The 20,202-nt window shown below is 40.4% G+C and overlaps 1 protein-coding gene across 1 annotated transcript in view; it reads right to left on the minus strand.

Moving 5' to 3' along the window:
• The window catches only part of NEB (nebulin), a 128,930-nt gene that overhangs the window by 59,781 nt on the left and 48,947 nt on the right, over nt 1-20,202 (minus strand). Inside the window, exons 56-82 of the mRNA XM_049816933.1 lie at nt 19,284-19,595; nt 18,401-18,604; nt 17,938-18,042; nt 17,736-17,843; nt 16,477-16,788; nt 15,585-15,788; nt 14,721-14,825; nt 13,913-14,020; nt 13,033-13,344; nt 12,419-12,622; nt 11,836-11,940; nt 11,239-11,346; nt 9,969-10,280; nt 9,370-9,573; nt 8,195-8,299; nt 7,908-8,015; nt 7,209-7,520; nt 6,526-6,729; nt 6,226-6,330; nt 5,974-6,081; nt 5,486-5,797; nt 4,803-5,006; nt 4,503-4,607; nt 4,251-4,358; nt 3,763-4,074; nt 835-1,038; nt 494-598 (exon numbers count right to left, since the gene is read on the minus strand). Coding sequence (XP_049672890.1) covers nt 494-598; nt 835-1,038; nt 3,763-4,074; nt 4,251-4,358; nt 4,503-4,607; nt 4,803-5,006; nt 5,486-5,797; nt 5,974-6,081; nt 6,226-6,330; nt 6,526-6,729; nt 7,209-7,520; nt 7,908-8,015; nt 8,195-8,299; nt 9,370-9,573; nt 9,969-10,280; nt 11,239-11,346; nt 11,836-11,940; nt 12,419-12,622; nt 13,033-13,344; nt 13,913-14,020; nt 14,721-14,825; nt 15,585-15,788; nt 16,477-16,788; nt 17,736-17,843; nt 17,938-18,042; nt 18,401-18,604; nt 19,284-19,595 — 4,995 coding nt within the window. The remainder of the gene's footprint in view (nt 1-493; nt 599-834; nt 1,039-3,762; nt 4,075-4,250; nt 4,359-4,502; nt 4,608-4,802; nt 5,007-5,485; nt 5,798-5,973; nt 6,082-6,225; nt 6,331-6,525; nt 6,730-7,208; nt 7,521-7,907; nt 8,016-8,194; nt 8,300-9,369; nt 9,574-9,968; nt 10,281-11,238; nt 11,347-11,835; nt 11,941-12,418; nt 12,623-13,032; nt 13,345-13,912; nt 14,021-14,720; nt 14,826-15,584; nt 15,789-16,476; nt 16,789-17,735; nt 17,844-17,937; nt 18,043-18,400; nt 18,605-19,283; nt 19,596-20,202) is intronic.

Here is a 20,202-nt window from a genome sequence, read left to right on the forward strand (position 1 = left end):
AATACTCTGGCACTTGCCATTAAAGAAACACATAGTTTACTGCCATTTGTTTGCTGAAATTTTGTGAGAATCTTTTGTGCATTACTCCTGCTCCTAGCCATAAATACAGCTGCAAATCTTACTGCCTTTCAAACATGTACAGTACCTGCAACCAGTTGTGTAACCTATACTGCACAGAAGGGTGTTTTTAAAAGTTCAGTAAATATTTATATGCCTTGGGTTCTCATCCATTTCAACAAAATATTATCTCAATGGTGTATGATATTAATAATTTTTAAACAGCTGTACACAAGCATTTATTTTAAAATGTCTGAATACTTCAAGAATACTCAGCAGAGAGAAGAGAATGTTGCAAGCCCTGTATGAGGACAGACTTCAATGAGATTCATGTGACTTAATCGTCAATGTTGTAAGTAACATCTTAGAACGGTAAAATTCACAGAATACACATATTATTTTATAAAAATGTAGAAAATAAGAATGATAAGCATACCTGGCTATAATTAACAGCATTAGTCTTGGCTAGGTTGATTTCAGGTGTGTCTGGCATAATATGGATCATAGTCTTGTCCTTTTCCCAGGCTTCTTTGTATTTTGGCTGTTAAAATAGTTCATTTTATGATATTGTCATTATGGAATTTCACTTGTCAGTAACATAAAATCCCATAAATATCTCCTGAATTATCACACAACTCCCCCCCCCAAAAAAAAAAAAATTCTGGACAAGCATTAAACTTGACTTAAAATACCACTGATCAATTTTATATTTTAGCAGTGATATTTCTCTTTAACTGTTTGTAGCCTTGAAACAGCTTTAAGAACATTGTAACGTACAATGCTGACTTGTTCGGCATTCACTTTAGCTAGAAGAACGTCTGGAGAATCAACAACACTAGTGTATTTCAGGCTTTCAATACGTGTACGATACACATTATCACTCAGGAGATCCTGGGCATGCTTCACTCTCTTAACATCCGGAGAGTCATTAGGCAACCAGCCAATTCCACGAAGCCACTCTAGGTCTGACTTATAGACAGCCTGTATCAGACATGGTCAGAAAAGGAAAACGTTGTGTTCAAAATGACTGTCTTAATTATTTTGAATTATACAAAGCAGTGTATGTTTTAGAAAATGTCAAATCAGCTAGAGATACATTAATCCTATTTATATACAAAAGATGTTCACTGTAATAAGTAAAATACAACCTGGGAACCTGGTTTTAAGTAGTTCATTTCTTAAACAATGAAAAATACAGAGGAAACAACTGAACAGAATTGCCGTCAATGATGACGAGTATTAAGATCTTAAAAGAGCCTTCCTGTCCCCTCTAGTCACTTCAACAATTTACAAGTCCAAACAAAACATCAAGCTGCCCACCAGAAAATTTCACAAAAAGGAGGAAAAACCCCCAGTTACAAAGGTAATGGGGACTAGAGCTAACTGGCATAATTCCATAAGTGCAATCCGGCAACATTATTCAAGTTTTAATTGAGCAAATACTTCAGCGAGGGACACAAATCTCACCTCCAAAACTCATAAATGAAACAGAGGAAGACTGACTGATGTTGACTGATAAACAGCAAAGCCAAGTCAGGAAAGCAGCTGCACTGACTCCTCCTGCTTTGAAATCAGCCACTAAAACATCTTACCTGCTATGTTACCCAGTTTTCTTGCAATTAAATAAATTTCCAAGTGGACTCAACTAAACAGGAGTAACAAAACCCAACTGATTCCAAAGTAGCAAACAAATGTTATTTCATAAGTCCCATCAAAGCAAGAGAGACAAATCTTCACCCTCGCCAAATCAAAATACCCCAAAAGCATATGTAACACAGCACATACCATTTTATAAAATTTAGAGGTAATACCACTGATTTTTAAGGGATGAAAAAGAGCAGATAATAGCAATAACATGAAAAACTGAAGAAAACAGTCTAAAGATAAATCCTTTGTGACTGCATAATATCAAACCATCAAAATAAGGCTATAATCTATTAAATAGCAACAGCAGTTATGACCACATCTCTAAAAATACGCACATCACTCTGTAGGTCGTAGGCCTTCCTTGCGTGGATCACGTCATTCTGGTCAGGCAGACAGGTCCACTGGTGAAAGTACTGGCGGTAGTCAACATCACTGACTAGATTCTGGCACTCCTTGGCTGCCTGCACTGACATCGCGTCAACCGGTATGTGGATCTGGGCCTTTGAGTCATGGTACGCCTTCCTGTAAAGTCGGTCATTCTGCAGCAACATGGCACGCGCAGCCCACGACAGCTTGGGATCCTCCTGGGCAGTTCGGCACCCGATGTAGTGGCCTTTCTGCTTCTCGTGCGTTTCTTTGTACTTGTACTAGAAAGACAGAAACAACATAACCAGCCACACATTGCTCACCTGAAAGCAACTTGTGAACAAAAGGCTTTCAGCTTCCTATAGCTGTCAGCCCTTTGAACTGAACTTCACTCAGATCTGCTGAGCTGGACACAGGAAAAGACAGACACAGCAACCACATTAAGAGAACACTGTACCTCACTAGCAATGTCTCTGGAAGCCTTCGCATGTTTGATGGGAATGGCATCAGCTCTTAAGTCATAGCTTTTCGCCTTGGCCTCATCCCAGGCCTTCTGATAATGTTTCTGCAAAGAAAATTAATCGCCCTTGTTACATGCAGTCAAGACTCTCTGATACCAACTCTCTTTCTTAAAGCCTACTCTGGAAGAGCAATTCTCATACTCTTAGTTTAGTAATGCTTCATATGCCTAATGATTTCATTCTCTTACGTTGCTGATGTTGAGAGCATTGACTTTGGACTGCAGCATTACAGGAGTGTCGGAAGGTATGGAAATCTGCGTCTTGTCTCTATCCCAGGCTTCACGATACAGATGCTAAAGGAGAAAGGAAGCATAATGACATTTCACTATGGTCTGAACACTGAGAAAAAAACACCAACAGGAATTCTTTAGTAATTCTGATTTGCAATACTTTCCAATTAGTCATTCCCATGGTAGAAATTCTACTGTCCACCGCAAAACAAAAGAAACGCCCCCATAAAATGAAAGGTAAGTGAAGGGTAAGCTTACGTCACTGATCTGCAAAGCATTGATCTTAGCCTGGACAACGTCTGGCGAGTCAGTAATGCTAGTGAATTTCAACTCCTCCGGCCGTGTGCGGTACAACCGCTCGTTCAGGAGCTCCTGGGCTTTCTTTGCTTTGACCACGTCCACAGAACCTTCTGTCAACCAGCCAATGCCTCGCAACCATTCCAGGTCTGACTTGTACACATTCTACAAAAAAGCCAAGGGTTATTGACGTTGCAGAGACAACCCTATGTGCAGAGAGGTTTTGTACAAGGCTTTCCCCAAGCTCCTTCTCGTACAGTTACACAACAAGCGGTCAAATGAGACTGTGGCGCATCAGGTCCTTCCCACACACAGCTAAACCCCTGATTTGCACAGCAACAAAGATACTTCTAAAGATACTCGCTGCACACAAAACAGTGGCATAATCTGCAAGCAGTCTGCAAACAAACATTCTACAGCGGACCAAAAAACCATGGCCTCCTTACAAACTGCCCGGAATATTTCTGGCCTCCCTGAAGAAAACACTACTGATTTGGAAAGGGTCATCCAGATGAATTAAAATAAACATACCAGGACTGACTGCAGGTCCGTGAACGTCCATTTGAAAGGATATTTGCACAGTCACTAGCAAACAGAGCCTCACACACCTGCCATACAGCTTTTCCACAGTTACTCGCACTCACATCACTCTGTAGGTCATAGGCCTTCCTTGCGTGGATCACGTCATTCTGGTCAGGCAGACAGGTCCACTGGTGAAAGTACTGGCGGTAGTCAACATCACTGACTAGATTCTGGCACTCCTTGGCTGCCTGCACTGACATCGCGTCGACCGGTATGTGGATCTGGGCCTTTGAGTCATGGTACGCCTTCCTGTAAAGTCGGTCATTCTGCAGCAACATGGCACGCGCAGCCCACGACAGCTTGGGATCCTCCTGGGCAGTTCGGCACCCGATGTAGTGGCCTTTCTGCTTCTCGTGCGTTTCTTTGTACTTGTACTAGAAAGACAGAAACAACATAACCAGCCACACATTGCTCACCTGAAAGCAACTTGTGAACAAAAGGCTTTCAGCTTCCTATAGCTGTCAGCCCTTTGAACTGAACTTCACTCAGATCTGCTGAGCTGGACACAGGAAAAGACAGACACAGCAACCACATTAAGAGAACACTGTACCTCACTAGCAATGTCTCTGGAAGCCTTCGCATGTTTGATGGGAATGGCATCAGCTCTTAAGTCATAGCTTTTCGCCTTGGCCTCATCCCAGGCCTTCTGATAATGTTTCTGCAAAGAAAATTAATCGCCCTTGTTACATGCAGTCAAGACTCTCTGATACCAACTCTCTTTCTTAAAGCCTACTCTGGAAGAGCAATTCTCATACTCTTAGTTTAGTAATGCTTCATATGCCTAATGATTTCATTCTCTTACGTTGCTGATGTTGAGAGCATTGACTTTGGACTGCAGCATTACAGGAGTGTCGGAAGGTATGGAAATCTGCGTCTTGTCTCTATCCCAGGCTTCACGATACAGATGCTAAAGGAGAAAGGAAGCATAATGACATTTCACTATGGTCTGAACACTGAGAAAAAAACACCAACAGGAATTCTTTAGTAATTCTGATTTGCAATACTTTCCAATTAGTCATTCCCATGGTAGAAATTCTACTGTCCACCGCAAAACAAAAGAAACGCCCCCATAAAATGAAAGGTAAGTGAAGGGTAAGCTTACGTCACTGATCTGCAAAGCATTGATCTTAGCCTGGACAACGTCTGGCGAGTCAGTAATGCTAGTGAATTTCAACTCCTCCGGCCGTGTGCGGTACAACCGCTCGTTCAGGAGCTCCTGGGCTTTCTTTGCTTTGACCACGTCCACAGAACCTTCTGTCAACCAGCCAATGCCTCGCAACCATTCCAGGTCTGACTTGTACACATTCTACAAAAAAGCCAAGGGTTATTGACGTTGCAGAGACAACCCTATGTGCAGAGAGGTTTTGTACAAGGCTTTCCCCAAGCTCCTTCTCGTACAGTTACACAACAAGCGGTCAAATGAGACTGTGGCGCATCAGGTCCTTCCCACACACAGCTAAACCCCTGATTTGCACAGCAACAAAGATACTTCTAAAGATACTCGCTGCACACAAAACAGTGGCATAATCTGCAAGCAGTCTGCAAACAAACATTCTACAGCGGACCAAAAAACCATGGCCTCCTTACAAACTGCCCGGAATATTTCTGGCCTCCCCGAAGAAAACACTACTGATTTGGAAAGGGTCATCCAGATGAATTAAAACAAACATACCAGGACTGACTGCAGGTCCGTGAACGTCCATTTGAAAGGATATTTGCACAGTCACTAGCAAACAGAGCCTCACACACCTGCCATACAGCTTTTCCACAGTTACTCGCACTCACATCACTCTGTAGGTCATAGGCCTTCCTTGCGTGGATCACGTCATTCTGGTCAGGCAGACAGGTCCACTGGTGAAAGTACTGGCGGTAGTCAACATCACTGACTAGATTCTGGCACTCCTTGGCTGCCTGCACTGACATCGCGTCGACCGGTATGTGGATCTGGGCCTTTGAGTCATGGTACGCCTTCCTGTAAAGTCGGTCATTCTGCAGCAACATGGCACGCGCAGCCCACGACAGCTTGGGATCCTCCTGGGCAGTTCGGCACCCGATGTAGTGGCCTTTCTGCTTCTCGTGCGTTTCTTTGTACTTGTACTAGAAAGACAGAAACAACATAACCAGCCACACATTGCTCACCTGAAAGCAACTTGTGAACAAAAGGCTTTCAGCTTCCTATAGCTGTCAGCCCTTTGAACTGAACTTCACTCAGATCTGCTGAGCTGGACACAGGAAAAGACAGACACAGCAACCACATTAAGAGAACACTGTACCTCACTAGCAATGTCTCTGGAAGCCTTCGCATGTTTGATGGGAATGGCATCAGCTCTTAAGTCATAGCTTTTCGCCTTGGCCTCATCCCAGGCCTTCTGATAATGTTTCTGCAAAGAAAATTAATCGCCCTTGTTACATGCAGTCAAGACTCTCTGATACCAACTCTCTTTCTTAAAGCCTACTCTGGAAGAGCAATTCTCATACTCTTAGTTTAGTAATGCTTCATATGCCTAATGATTTCATTCTCTTACGTTGCTGATGTTGAGAGCATTGACTTTGGACTGCAGCATTACAGGAGTGTCGGAAGGTATGGAAATCTGCGTCTTGTCTCTATCCCAGGCTTCACGATACAGATGCTAAAGGAGAAAGGAAGCATAATGACATTTCACTATGGTCTGAACACTGAGAAAAAAACACCAACAGGAATTCTTTAGTAATTCTGATTTGCAATACTTTCCAATTAGTCATTCCCATGGTAGAAATTCTACTGTCCACCGCAAAACAAAAGAAACGCCCCCATAAAATGAAAGGTAAGTGAAGGGTAAGCTTACGTCACTGATCTGCAAAGCATTGATCTTAGCCTGGACAACGTCTGGCGAGTCAGTAATGCTAGTGAATTTCAACTCCTCCGGCCGTGTGCGGTACAACCGCTCGTTCAGGAGCTCCTGGGCTTTCTTTGCTTTGACCACGTCCACAGAACCTTCTGTCAACCAGCCAATGCCTCGCAACCATTCCAGGTCTGACTTGTACACATTCTACAAAAAAGCCAAGGGTTATTGACGTTGCAGAGACAACCCTATGTGAAGAGAGGTTTTGTACAAGGCTTTCCCCAAGCTCCTTCTCGTACAGTTACACAACAAGCGGTCAAATGAGACTGTGGCGCATCAGGTCCTTCCCACACACAGCTAAACCCCTGATTTGCACAGCAACAAAGATACTTCTAAAGATACTCGCTGCACACAAAACAGTGGCATAATCTGCAAGCAGTCTGCAAACAAACATTCTACAGCGGACCAAAAAACCATGGCCTCCTTACAAACTGCCCGGAATATTTCTGGCCTCCCCGAAGAAAACACTACTGATTTGGAAAGGGTCATCCAGATGAATTAAAACAAACATACCAGGACTGACTGCAGGTCCGTGAACGTCCATTTGAAAGGATATTTGCACAGTCACTAGCAAACAGAGCCTCACACACCTGCCATACAGCTTTTCCACAGTTACTCGCACTCACATCACTCTGTAGGTCATAGGCCTTCCTTGCGTGGATCACGTCATTCTGGTCAGGCAGACAGGTCCACTGGTGAAAGTACTGGCGGTAGTCAACATCACTGACTAGATTCTGGCACTCCTTGGCTGCCTGCACTGACATCGCGTCGACCGGTATGTGGATCTGGGCCTTTGAGTCATGGTACGCCTTCCTGTAAAGTCGGTCATTCTGCAGCAACATGGCACGCGCAGCCCACGACAGCTTGGGATCCTCCTGGGCAGTTCGGCACCCGATGTAGTGGCCTTTCTGCTTCTCGTGCGTTTCTTTGTACTTGTACTAGAAATGCAAAAAGATGTATTAAATGAAACAGCGAATCTGGGATGAATTTCCCATAAGTTCATATTGCTTCTGATCACAAATATTTTTTTTGTGTTATGAAATATACTCATTTAGAGTTTAGAAATGTCTAATGAACTCCTGATCCACAGATTTTGCTTATTTTCATTGTACTTTATTATTTTCTAATATATGCTTTATGTGAGGATTTATAATTCAACATTCCATTTGGAAACTGTTGCCCAGTTTCTTTCTGCAGTGAATTCTCTGTTAGTAGGCTTTCAAGATTAATCTCATATACCTTTTTTTTTTTTAAGTTGTACATAGCTGATTACTTCAATCTTGTTTCTCAAGCTAATAGAAAATAAACGTAAAGGAAAAACATACGTCACTCGCAATATCTCTTGATGCCTTTGCACTTCGGATTGGAATTGCATCAGCCCTCATATCATAACCCTTCTTTTTGGCCTCTTCCCAGGCTTGTATATAAAGTTTCTACACAAAAGAAGACAGAAAATGGCTTCTCAATATTCAGAAATACAGAATTTCTACATTTCATAATTTTTTTCTTAAAATTTTCTTGAATGCATATTTTAGAAGATCATTATGCTTAAAGAAATCCTTACTTAATTTCTGAATTTCCATTACTTCAGTATATGTTTAAATGTTCTTACGTGGCTAACGTTAGCTGCATTGGCCTTCGCTAACAAAATATCCGGTGTGTCAGGCATGACGTGAATTGAAGTTTTGTCTGCATCCCAGGCTTCTGTGTATAAACGCTAGAGAGAGGAAAACACATTCCTTTAAAAAGTTTCTTTATGTGTGTCATGATGGAAAGACTGCAAATTTGAAAGCAATAGTTATCAAAAATATATCCATAATATACAAGAAAAGTAATCTTAAAACAGAACAAGATACATATAACTAGACTAATACATTTGTCCAAAGCAAGTATTTTCCAAACTGTGAGGGGTAGTTCAAGCAAGCTTTGACTACCCTGTCATAGCAAAGCTTCTCACTGAACAGCTCAAGAAAGAAGGTTTGTCCTTCCCCATTTTTTCTCAGGCTAAGTTGGCAGAACAATTCATTGATTTAGGATTTCCGGAAAACTGCTGTAGGAGGAAAACTACATCCATTATTCTGCTCTATCTGTATGAGTTGTTTGACTGATGTTTCTTATTAAAGAGAAGGAGCAGGTATTTTGTGACTTTCACCCTCCAGGTCTGAGATAAATTCAGAAGCTTCACTTCCAGAGAACATAAGCTATTTCCTCATAACTTGTTCATCATGCAGTATGACATTCAGTCAACAATACATCATTATAGCAGCTGCTGTAAAAGCCTCAGTATTCTGCTACGTCCTATCTTATAGCATGGTCATGGCAGCACCACCTCGGAACATACCCAAACACCTTGCTGGAACATAATTTCTGCAGATTTCACAGTATTGTCTAAGAACTGCAAAAAAATTTAGCCTGTTCTGTCAAAGATGAGCTTTGTATAGTGAAGTAGCATTAAAAAAAACAGAAAAACCATATCAAACAAACATTTTAAAACAGGATTTCAGCTGAGATGGGAGGAACACCAAAATTTTTAGTATTACTCTTGAAAAATATGTGACTTAAGTGAATTTTTTGTAGATATTTTTACTAAGCGTTCAGTTCAGACAGACCGCTGAGATAAGAGTTTTCCTGTGCAAAGGCTGAATTTGGACATTTATTTTCTCTAAGTCTACAATGGCAGTGTTTAGTCTTTGTATTTTGTATTTTTCACATAATGAACAATTTCTATTAGCTAGTAATACTAGTGATTTTGCTAAAAAAAAACCCCCCAAAACCCCAAAACCTTACCTTGTTCATTATCTCAGCATTTTGCTTGGCTAAGACCATAGCCAAAGAATCTGGCACACTAGTAAATTTAATTTGGTCTGCTGGTTGACGATACTTCCTTTCACTCAGGATTTCTCCAGCTTTCTTGGCTTTCTCAACTTCCATGGAACCAATAGGAACCCATCCAATACCTCTTAGCCATTCCAGGTCTGATTTGTAAACAGCCTGCAAAAATTTGAAAGTTCATTATATATGTGCAAGTGTGATCAAATATTAAAATAATTATAAATAAGCACATCCTAGGCTACATGAACAATTTTACATATTTCAGGACATAATTTTGAAAACAATTGTTATTTTTGAAGATTTATTAAAATAATAATTAAATAACAAAAAGAATAGAGTTACAGAAGAGCTCCACAAATACCAGAGGTACACACAAATTACACCTCACGCTGAGGACTGAGAATATATGATTAAGCATAAATTTGATGATAGAATATTAATTATTTCACCTCTATCAACATGTCTGATGCAAGCAACTATGTATCTTTTAAAAATTATATTGTACAAGACCCAGTATATTTAATTATGTATTACAAATTTTATGATTTACTCACATCACTCTGTAGATCATAGGCTTTCTTAGCATGGATAACATCATTCTGGTCCGGCAGACAGATCCACTGATGCAGATAGTGGCGGTAATCAACATCGCTGACCAGCTCCTGACATTTCTTGGCCAACACGATCCCCAGCATGTCCACTGGGCTACTGAAGTGTGTCTTTGTCTTCTCAAAAGCTTTCTTATACTCCCTGTCACTCTGGATCTTGGCTACGTGCATCGACCACATCATCTTTGGATCATCCTCTATGTTACGGGCCCCTATGTGGTGGCCAAGCTGCTTGCGATAGCCTTCTTTGTATTTGTACTGAAATAAAGTATATTCATATTCACATGGTATATTTATAAATTAATAAATAATTCATACAGTTTAAACATAATCATTAGTCTTTTGTTTAGAGAGAAATGTGTTTTAGGTCTTTCTCCTTTGTTATTTATTTCCACATAAAAAGGATTTTTATTCCAGATATCATTCTTTCTGATTTTTTATATAACTATATCACACTTTGAATTAACTAAACATTTAATGTCACACACTTACTAACAATTTTGATATCCCACATTTTTTTACTATTAACATGAAAATGTAAATATTAACTTATTTTAAAAGCTTATTACAAAACACCTTGATGAAGATAGTCTGAGTTGGTCTTAATACTAACAGTTTAAATATCAGTCTTGATAGAAAAACAAGAAGCATAAAAATCTGTTATCCTCTGTCTCTTAGTGATGCTTCCTCATCCCAGAAGCAAAACCTGTCATAGTCATTGCATATTTTTTTCCTGTTTTTGTATTCAGACATCTTGAATTTCAACATCACCCTTCAACAGAGCTATTTTCTCCTCAGGAAAAGACAACAATTTAGAACTTTTAGAATTGATTTACTAATAAATCTATTTTGGGGAGAGATTTTAAAGTACTTCCTATTTTGAATCAGAAATTAATTTGACTAACTCCAGCATAGAATCATATGCCTCATTGATCATCCTGCTTGAACATCCATGGACATCAATGGAACTATTACAGGGGGCATAGAAATAATCCTAATAGTATTTTCTTTATTTATTGCTGTGACACATACTTCATGCATAAAAATATTGGCTATCTATTCCTTCCATGCGCTAAAGGCATGCAGTGGAATCACTGGATTTCAGTATTATCTATTCTATAAACTATAAAGTATTACATTAATGAACAATGGAACAAACATTCTGATTCTTTTCCATTACCAAATCCATACAGATATGATAAAAAAACCTGCTTACATCACTGGCAATCTCTCTGGATGCTTTGGCAGCTTGAATAGGAATGGCATCAAAACGCAAATCATGACCCTTCTTCTTCGATTCCTCCAAAGCTAATTTGTACATTTTCTGTGAGAAAAATATTAACATTCTTGTTTCAAAAACAAAATTACACTTCAGTTAAGCACATCTGTGTAATAAAACAAATGCGGCCCTTGAACAACATTGCTAATGTTCAGAGAACTCAAATATCTGAACACAGCTCTATCTTCTCTAGAAAATAAAACAATGCAGATTTCAAAGATCTCGTATCGTAGATGCTTGGAAACTGGAAACCACTTAGGGAAGGCAAAGAAAGGAATATTCTAAAAGTTAAACTACTTATTTCCATACCTTGCTATATGCTATCTGCTTATGGCAGATAAGATATTTTAAAAGCCCAATTAGATACCTAGGAGGTAAATTCTAGAGAAAGAACAACTCTGATTTCAGCAGTGGAGCTAGCAATTTGTGAACTAAAGAAATTGACAATATTATAATATTAATTAAAAGTCAGAGATGACAAAGTTGTACTTGTCAGAAATCTTTTAATTCTCTCAACTCTTCAGTTTTACTCACCTGGCTGTAATTTAATTGGTTTTGTTTAGCTAGCAGGATTTCTGGTGTGTCAGGCATGACATGAACCATGGTCTTATCTTTATCCCATGCTTCAGTGTATAAACGCTAAGAAAGAACACAGGAAGAGATTAATATTGCATTCCAAAACAAGGCAAAATCTCACTAATCAAGTAAAACATTGAGCATACTAGGTAAAATTAGAGGAAATATAGCACGGATAAAGGGTTATGTATTTAATCAAGTAGAGATATCATTATTGAAAAGAGAATTTATCTGAGGAATTTTAACAACACTTAGAAAACTGCCATTTTACTTAAGAATAATGAATAAGCCAAAGAATTATTAGTGCTAACTGCACAGACATGTCAAAGAAAAGATTAAAATGTACTATGTAGAATATCATGAGAAAGTTGAGTCTTCCATTACATGGCCTAAGAGTTTTCATTGAAATAAACAGAGCACACTACTTGAAAATACATCACCTCTGAACTTCAGCATTACTTGTGATCATTCTATTTCTAGTCCTGTCTCCAGGGTTTAGGCCAAGACTGCTGACATGTTACCTAATCGAATCAATACTCACCTTATTCATCGTCTCTGCATTCTGCTTGGCTAAAACCATCTGTAGAGAATCAGTGACGCTAGTAAACTTGATTGTGTCTGGAGGCTGACGGTATATTTTATCACTCAGGATCTCCCCTGCCTTCTTGGCTTTTTCAACCTCCAAGGAACCAAGTGGGACCCAACCAATGCCTCGCAACCATTCAAGGTCAGACTTGTAGCAGTTCTATTACCAAAAAAAATGCACAAGTTACTCTAATAATAATAATGCAATTTACACAGTGCATCTTTTCATAGTTAGTTAACCTCACTTTCAACTTTTAATTCAAATAAATTCAAAGCCCTAGAGAAAATCTTAGAAAAAATAACTGCATTTTATCTACATTAAGAGTGAAAATATTATCCAAGTTTCACAGAATGGCAAATGATAAATAGACCAAATTCTGCAATTTCAGAATTTAATTTAAATATCAATTAGTTAACCTATCCTATTGGACACGTGAGTTTCAATTAGCCATGAAACTTAAAAATAACTCTTGCAAATTTAATTCTACCGCATTGGTATGTTATGGCCTGGTCCACCTATGTAAAATATCAAATAAATTCCTCACCAAAAATTAAATTAAAAGAGCTTACATCACTCTGTAGATCATAGGCTTTCTTAGCATGGATAACATCATTCTGGTCCGGCAGACAGATCCACTGATGCAGATAGTGGCGGTAATCAACATCGCTGACCAGCTCCTGACATTTCTTGGCCAACACGATCCCCAGCATGTCCACTGGGCTACTGAAGTGTGTCTTTGTCTTCTCAAAAGCTTTCTTATACTCCCTGTCACTCTGGATCTTGGCTACGTGCATCGACCACATCATCTTTGGATCATCCTCTATGTTACGGGCCCCTATGTGGTGGCCAAGCTGCTTGCGATAGCCTTCTTTGTATTTGTACTGAAATATAAATCAAGATATCATATTTCTATATTACCTCTAAATATCAGGTACTTGTATTAAATATTTCTAATAATAAACTCTCAAAATTTCCCTTTAACCTACAGTCAAAAAACCAAACTGTGAAAGCAATTCTGGGGCAAATAAGATGGATTCTCATGTTAAATATTTGAGATTTCAGTTAGAACCCTAAATAGAGATTTTAAAGTAAGTTCTTCTGAAAAAACACTCTTCACTAGTATTAGTGAGAAATAATCCTCTTCTTATTAAATATACTTAATCCTTATTAAATATAATAATATACATACTGTTAAGATTTAATTAAAGATACAGCTTTATGAGCTATAAAATTAACATGATAACACCATTATATTGTCCTTATAACTTCTCAACATTTAATTTTTACAATTAAGTCTTTAAACACATATAATAATTTGCTTCCAAAAATCTATTATTTCAAATAACAGTTTAATTGAAATGCCTTTTACAGAATCCAGCTGATAACTTTCAGGTTGCAGAGATCAGATGTCACCACACAAAGAAAAAAAAAAAAAAAGTAGTTTCTTACATCGCTGGCAATTTGCCTGGATGCTTTGGCAGCTTGAATGGGGATAGCATCACTTCTCAAATCATAGCCTTTCTTTTTTGCTTCTTCCATGGCCTGTTTGTAGAGTTTCTAGGTGAAGAATTAACAATGGGATTCATGTAAGTAAGCTCCATATATTACATTCTATGCAAAACAAACAGCTTCTAAGTAGAGTAGATTTAAAAAATTGTGTTGAGTTTTATTCTAACCCAGCTTTAACTTTAACTCAATGCCCCAGATCAGGAGCCGATAGAAATTCGTATCAAAGGAAGATCTTTGCTAAATACATTAGCTAACGATTTTTTTTCTTCCAATAATTTAAATAACGTAACATTGACTACAAATTTGGAGATAAACTATTCTTCTATACAAGTGGAGTAAAACCTACTTTTTAAAGCCACCTCTTACTCATGTCAATTTATCTGCCTAAACTAACATTGAGGACTGGGATCACTACTCTTCAGAATTGTGCTGGAAATTACCTTTTTTTGGTACTTCCAATGTTGGAATTAATTGCCTGCCTTCCCAATAGTATGCACATTGGCAGAAATGACTCCCAAAAATTCACTGGAGACACACAACTTCTCATGGAGTTCATTCTGAATAGCATTTACTGTTGTATGTATGCACTACTGTACAAATACGCAAATGAAGTTTTTAAAGTCACAATTTTGAGAATGAATATTGGGGGTTACTTAAACTGACGGTATCATCTATATAAGGTTTATCAGAATACTGATGATCCAGCCATGAAACAGACCAGTTACATTTGGAGAGCTAATACACTCACCACACTGTAGTTTTGCATGTTCTGTTTTGCCAGTGTGATTTCAGGTGTGTCAGGCATTATGTGAATTTGAGTCTTGTCTTTATCCCAGGCCTCAGTATATAAACGCTGAAAAAGAAATAACATATGTTAAAGAGGGGAAAAAACCAGGGACTACTTGGAGATCTCCTAAAATGTAAGAAGAATTACAGATCTGTACACCAAGTCTAAAATCCGTATTCCTTATATAGCAATGAGATTTTATATTCACTCCTCTAGATACTTAATGTTCAGATTAAGAACTGGTAACCTAGAAAGAATTGTGTTTAAATAAAAAATGTTTAGAAAAAAGGCAGAGAATGCTAATCAGACACACAGAAATCTAAACTCCAAAACCAAGGTGTGTTTGAAAGATGAAGTGGTTTTATTGACATAAATAGGATTGAGATCAGGGCCACATAATCAAACTCTTACATTTTAAGTACTACGCTGAATTTTTTAAAATATAGATGTTTCAAAGACTGCCCTAAAACAAGTCATTTATTAATTACTAATTACTGGATAAACTTGATAAATTATTAGATTAGACAAATTGCTATATTAAAAATTAGATGAAAGTTAAGTAACACATTAGTAGACACACTGTAGAGTATGTGGAAAGCTTCACAATTGATAATTCCAATTTAACTGGGTAATAACTTGGAAGATACTATTAAAATAGCACTTGCTGAAAATAAGTTACTGTTGATTACCAAGAATGTAACTTACACTCTTAAAGCCTCACTGTGCTGAAATCTCATACAGCAACCACACGTGTCTATTTCTAGTCCTGTCTCCAGGGTTTAGGCCAAGACTGCTGACATGTTACCTAATCGAATCAATACTCACCTTATTCATCGTCTCTGCATTCTGCTTGGCTAAAACCATCTGTAGAGAATCAGTGACGCTAGTAAACTTGATTGTGTCTGGAGGCTGACGGTATATTTTATCACTCAGGATCTCCCCTGCCTTCTTGGCTTTTTCAACCTCCAAGGAACCAAGTGGGACCCAACCAATGCCTCGCAACCATTCAAGGTCAGACTTGTAGCAGTTCTATTAAAAAATACAAAGACAGTTCTTTCATTAATACTGCCAGTTAAACATTTCATATTTACCATGCAACGAAAGTTTACTTTCTGTAAGTTGCCTTCCTCGTAGTTCAATCTGCAAAACAATCTCTTCTAGCAACCCAGACTGAAACCCTGTATCTCTCTTCAAGGGATATCATTCACCTGACAACATGGTGGGGAATGGTCAAAGAGTAATGGGATTAAAACAAAATCCTGAAAGTCAGTAAACATTTGTTTACAACAAATAAATGATCACCCATTAAGAATAGCAGGTCTTAATTTAAACCATTGTCTCCAAGACAGAACAAAGGAATTCTCTCCAATAAAGCCAGGCAACTAAAAAAAACCAGTCATACTAGGCAATTTCCTCTTCATACACAGTTACTCTAAATATGAAAGTATTAAGATTGTCTATCATGAAGGATTATATGCAGCTAATTCTACTGTTAGGCTAACTGATTAGCTGTATATAAACAACCTTCATAATATTCAACCTTCCTTACACACAGATACATTCACTCCTAAAAATCTTATGAACTTGCTTAGGATACGTAAAAACACAATGGGAAAAAACACTATATGAGACACACAGTCTAAGAAGCTTCTATAGTTTATATTCCAAGGAAATTACATACATGTTAGAAATTCAACGCTTCTCAGAAAGTACTCACATCACTCTGTAGATCATACGCCTTCTTAGCATGGATAACATCATTCTGGTCTGGCAGACAGGTCCACTGATGCAGATAGTGGCGGTAATCAACATCACTGACCAGCTCCTGACATTTCTTGGCCAGCACGATCCCCAGCATGTCCACTGGGCTACTGAAGTGTGTCTTTGTCTTCTCAAAGGCTTTCTTGTACTCCCTGTCACTCTGGATCTTGGCTACGTGCATTGACCACATCATCTTCGGATCATCCTCTATGTTACGGGCTCCGATATGGTGACCAAGCTGCTTGCGATAGCCTTCTTTATACTTGTACTATAGGCAAAAAAATGTTCAGTGAGTATTAGTTTAGTTCTCTTTACATCTGTAGCAGCCCCTGAGGCACAACCTCCAGACAACTTAGCATCTGAAACCACAGACACATTAGAATAAGAAAATATTCAGCTGATGAACTGCAGCATATAGCTACAGAAGGATTCATATAACATTCTCTGCATTATGTGACTTTCACTTTGTTGAAGACACTCCCTGGCCTACACATTAAGAACTACTACTCAGTACCTGAGTGTAGAAAAAGTCACCAAAATACAGCAGCTATACAAAGGTCCAAAGTTCAATAAACATCCTCTACAAAAAGAATCAGTTAGTGAACTTCAAGCACGATAGCCAAATAAACTCCTATCCAATGAATTCAGGAGATCAAAATCGTAGGAACATAGAGACAGACCTGGAACTGTATATAGAGACACTAAATACATATATGTAATACATTATTATATTAAAGCCCAATAATAATAAAATCTTATTTACTTTCATACTGCCTTTATTTTTACACAAAACCTGTTTGGGGTTTTCCTTCCTAAGGTCCAGCTCAGCTGTGTAGCTGCAAAACCAGGGGACTGCAGACTGGCAGAACCGAGGGCAGCACGCCACCTCAGAAGTCTACTCCGTTGCACGAGGAGATGCTGCCACAAGCCCAGGAGGGACGCTGCTTTGGATTATGTCCGTCACTCAGCTCCCATAGTTACTCTCTCCACACCATCTATGCAGACCCTCGCAATGCTGCACACCCATAACATGCAGGAACACCTACAGGCAGACCCCCCCAAACCAAAACATTTACGGACTAGCTGAATGGTAACGACAGGTAAGATCTGCGTTGCCTCCATTCGGCTGAGGTTGCAAACCCTGGGCTTCCCCTGAAAGAAAGCACCTGGAAACTGTCCGGTAGGGCGTGCTGCCAAGGGCTCCTGTGTACTTACATCACTTGCAATGTCTCTGGAAGCTTTAGCAGACTTGATAGGAATGGCATCTGCTCGCATGTCGTAGCCCTTTTTCTTCTCCTCCTCCATCGCAAGCTTGTACAGTTTCTGAAAGAAAAACAAGCATTCCCCTCAAGCAACGCTACTTCTCGGGCCACAGCAGTGTCCAGGACGGACAACTAACCCCAGCTCAAACACCTACCTCACTGAAGTTCACTTTGTTCTGCTGGGCTAGCAAAATACCAGGTGTATCCGGCATAATGTGAACGCTGGTTTTATCTTTCTCCCAGGCTGACGTGTACGCACGCTGAAAAAACGAGTACAACGCACAATGAGATCACGCAAGCACAGGGCGACAAACCCAAAGAGCAAACTAGCTCAAGGAACTGAAGCAAGGGGCCTCTACTTTGCACGGACTCAGGAATGCCTTTTCTTCTCCCAAAACTTTCTAACGCTCCACCCTTTTCTTGTCTGCGCTGCGACCAATTACTGCTCCAACCACACAAAACAGAAATTCATCTAAAACAAGGAACACAAATCCCTCATGCAAGAGGGGAATGCAATTACACCCCTTGCAAAACCCAGGCCCTGGAAGGAGAGCGCCCAACGTCCTGGGAAAGGAAGGCGCTCATTTCCTTCGTGTTGCAAACACAAGGAAATCTCACTTGGTTCATAATTTCAGAGTTGTGCTTTGCCAGAACCATAGGCATCGAGTCAGGAATGCTCGTGAATTTGATGGTGTCCGGGTGTTGCCGATACTTCTTGTCACTCAGGATGAGGCTCGCCCTCTTGTTCTTCTCATCGTCCAGCGAACCACTGGGGGACCAGCCAATGCCCCTCAGCCACAGAAGGTCGGACTTGTACACATTCTGAAGGACAGGCAAGGACACAAAGCAGCTCAGCAACCTCCTCACTCCATCCAACCCCTCCTCCTACCCAGGGAAGCTCTGCCTACCAAAACACATTCCCCTGCATCAACCCACCAGCCACCACCACAGGGACTCCCACTAAACTCAGCTCCTCACAACCTGGCTCCTCGTGCCTACAGCAGCACAAGTGGGTGCCAAGCAATCCACAAACCTTCCCCCTACATCTCCTTACTCTCCCCAGGAAAGACCTGCCCCACTTGGCAGGCTCCAGATGGCAGTGGCACAGGAGGAGCCTTATACCTCATCACCTAACGCTCTTCATACTATTTCCCACTGCACACCTGGCTTGCTTTTGCCCACCCTCAGTCCTCCAGAAGAAAATATTTGACTCCGTTGCCCTTCCCCTGCCATACAGAACTCCAGCCACCTGCAAAATGCTCAAGGCAAGACAGGACTCTTCTGTGACCATGAACTAGGACCCCACACAAACTTCATCTCTGACTCTTCATGACACCAACTCTCAGCAAGACAGTACAGCACCACGCAGTCTCAGCACCACACAGTCTCAGTCTCACAGAATCAGCCTACGTTTATGCTCCCCACCTGGACCTTCTCCAACAAAGGAACAGAACGCAGGAGAGACTTCTCTTTTTCACACAGCTAGTAAAGAACAACTTACATCGCTCTGAAGGTCGTACACTTTCCTGGCTTGTACAACATCGTTCTGGTCTGGCAGACAGGTCCACCGATGCAGAAGATGCTTGTAATCAATATCGCTGACCAGCTCCTGACATTTCTTGGCCAGCACGATCCCCAGCATGTCCACTGGGCTACTGAAGTGTGTCTTCGACTTCTCAAAGGCTTTCTTGTACTCCCTGTCACTCTGGATCTTGGCTACGTGCATTGACCACATCATCTTTGGATCATCCTCTATATTTCGGGCTCCGATATGGTGACCAAGCTGCTTGCGATAGCCTTCTTTATACTTGTACTGCAGGGTTAAAGAAGCTCAGTAAGTTTCAGGCCAGCTGTCCTCCCTTCTGAAACTATTCTGTAGCAGTGCCTGTGAGCAAGTGCTTTGCTAATGGAGCCTGGCAAGATCACCACGTGGAGAGGCATCTAAGCGCAGCATATCCCCACTGTGTCCTACACTTCCATCCTACCCCGCATCTACACCAGGCCACAGGAGGCACATGGAGGCCCAGACGGCAACTCCAACCAAGCGAGCTCAGGTACCAGGAGCAATGCATGCCAGCAGACAGGGTCTCCACACAACCTAAGCAGACCCACTGAGAGAGGCCAGCTCAGCAGCAGCTGGGATGCAAAACTCAGGGAAAACCACAGGACTACTCCAGCAGGCAACCTGGGCCTCATCTTGCACAGACCTGTCTGCACTCACCCACACAGCCCACAGCAGATGACACTCTCCACTGCACCAGGCTCTCCTGCACAGTGCTCAGGACTCTTTTCTCCCAGCCCAGTGTGTGTCCTCAGCTGCAGGCCTATATTCACTAAGCTTGGGAAGTGACAAGGGGCAACACGACTCTTTTTCCCCCTCCTCTCACTGAAATGTCAAGCAAGACTGAGGAGAGATTGAA

The sequence above is a fragment of the Accipiter gentilis genome, chromosome 1 (assembly GCF_929443795.1).
Source record: "Accipiter gentilis chromosome 1, bAccGen1.1, whole genome shotgun sequence".
In the NCBI taxonomy this organism is placed as follows: Eukaryota; Metazoa; Chordata; class Aves; order Accipitriformes; family Accipitridae; genus Astur; species Astur gentilis.